The following is a 629-nucleotide window of genomic DNA, read 5'->3' as shown; positions in this document are numbered from 1 at the left end:
TCCCGGGACCGGCCATGGCGTTGAAAGCCAGAGCGCTTTACAACTTCCAGAGCGAAAACAAAGAGGAGATCAGCATCCAGGAGAACGAGGAGCTCGTCATCTTCAGCGAGAACTCCCTGGACGGGTGGTTACAGGGCCAAAACAGCCGCGGGGAGACCGGCCTCTTCCCTGCCTCCTACGTCGAAATCCTCCGCTCCCGCTCGGGCTCCAACTACACGGACTACTCCAGCAGCCCGGCCGGCTCCCCCGGGCACGACTCCTCCTTCTACACAGCCCCCCCCAACCCCGGCATCTCCTACCAGGGCAGTTTTGAGGACGACGATGATGATGACTGGGATGACTGGGATGATGCTTGCACGGTGGTGGAGGAGCCCCGGAGCGCACCGGGCACCAACGGGCACCCTTCGCCCAGCCTGCAGTACCCGGCGGCGTACGGCCACCACCAGCACGCCGGTTACCGTCCCAAGCCGGCGCTGGAGAGGCAGGACAGCATGAGCTCCTCCAAGAGGGGCAGCGTGGTGGGGAGGAACCTCAACCGCTTCTCCTGCTTCGTCCGCTCGGGGGTGGAAGCCTTCATCCTGGGCGACGTGCCCCTGATGTCCAAGATCGCCGAGGCGTACTGCATCGAG

At 64.4% G+C, this 629-nt stretch overlaps 1 protein-coding gene across 1 annotated transcript in view; it reads left to right on the top strand.

Moving 5' to 3' along the window:
* Nucleotides 1-14: 14 nt before the first annotated feature.
* Nucleotides 15-629, top strand: part of SNX33 (sorting nexin 33) — a gene marked incomplete at its 3' end in the record, with an annotated part of 1,484 nt that continues 869 nt past the window's right edge. Inside the window, 1 exon segment of the mRNA XM_009574337.1 lies at nt 15-629. This exon segment is cut by the window's right edge and continues 152 nt beyond it. Within this exon segment, the coding sequence (XP_009572632.1) occupies nt 15-629 (615 nt within the window).

This window comes from Fulmarus glacialis, unplaced genomic scaffold, assembly GCF_000690835.1.
Source record: "Fulmarus glacialis isolate BGI_N327 unplaced genomic scaffold, ASM69083v1 scaffold20833, whole genome shotgun sequence".
In the NCBI taxonomy this organism is placed as follows: Eukaryota; Metazoa; Chordata; class Aves; order Procellariiformes; family Procellariidae; genus Fulmarus; species Fulmarus glacialis.
This window is presented reverse-complemented; position numbering and strand designations above follow the sequence as displayed.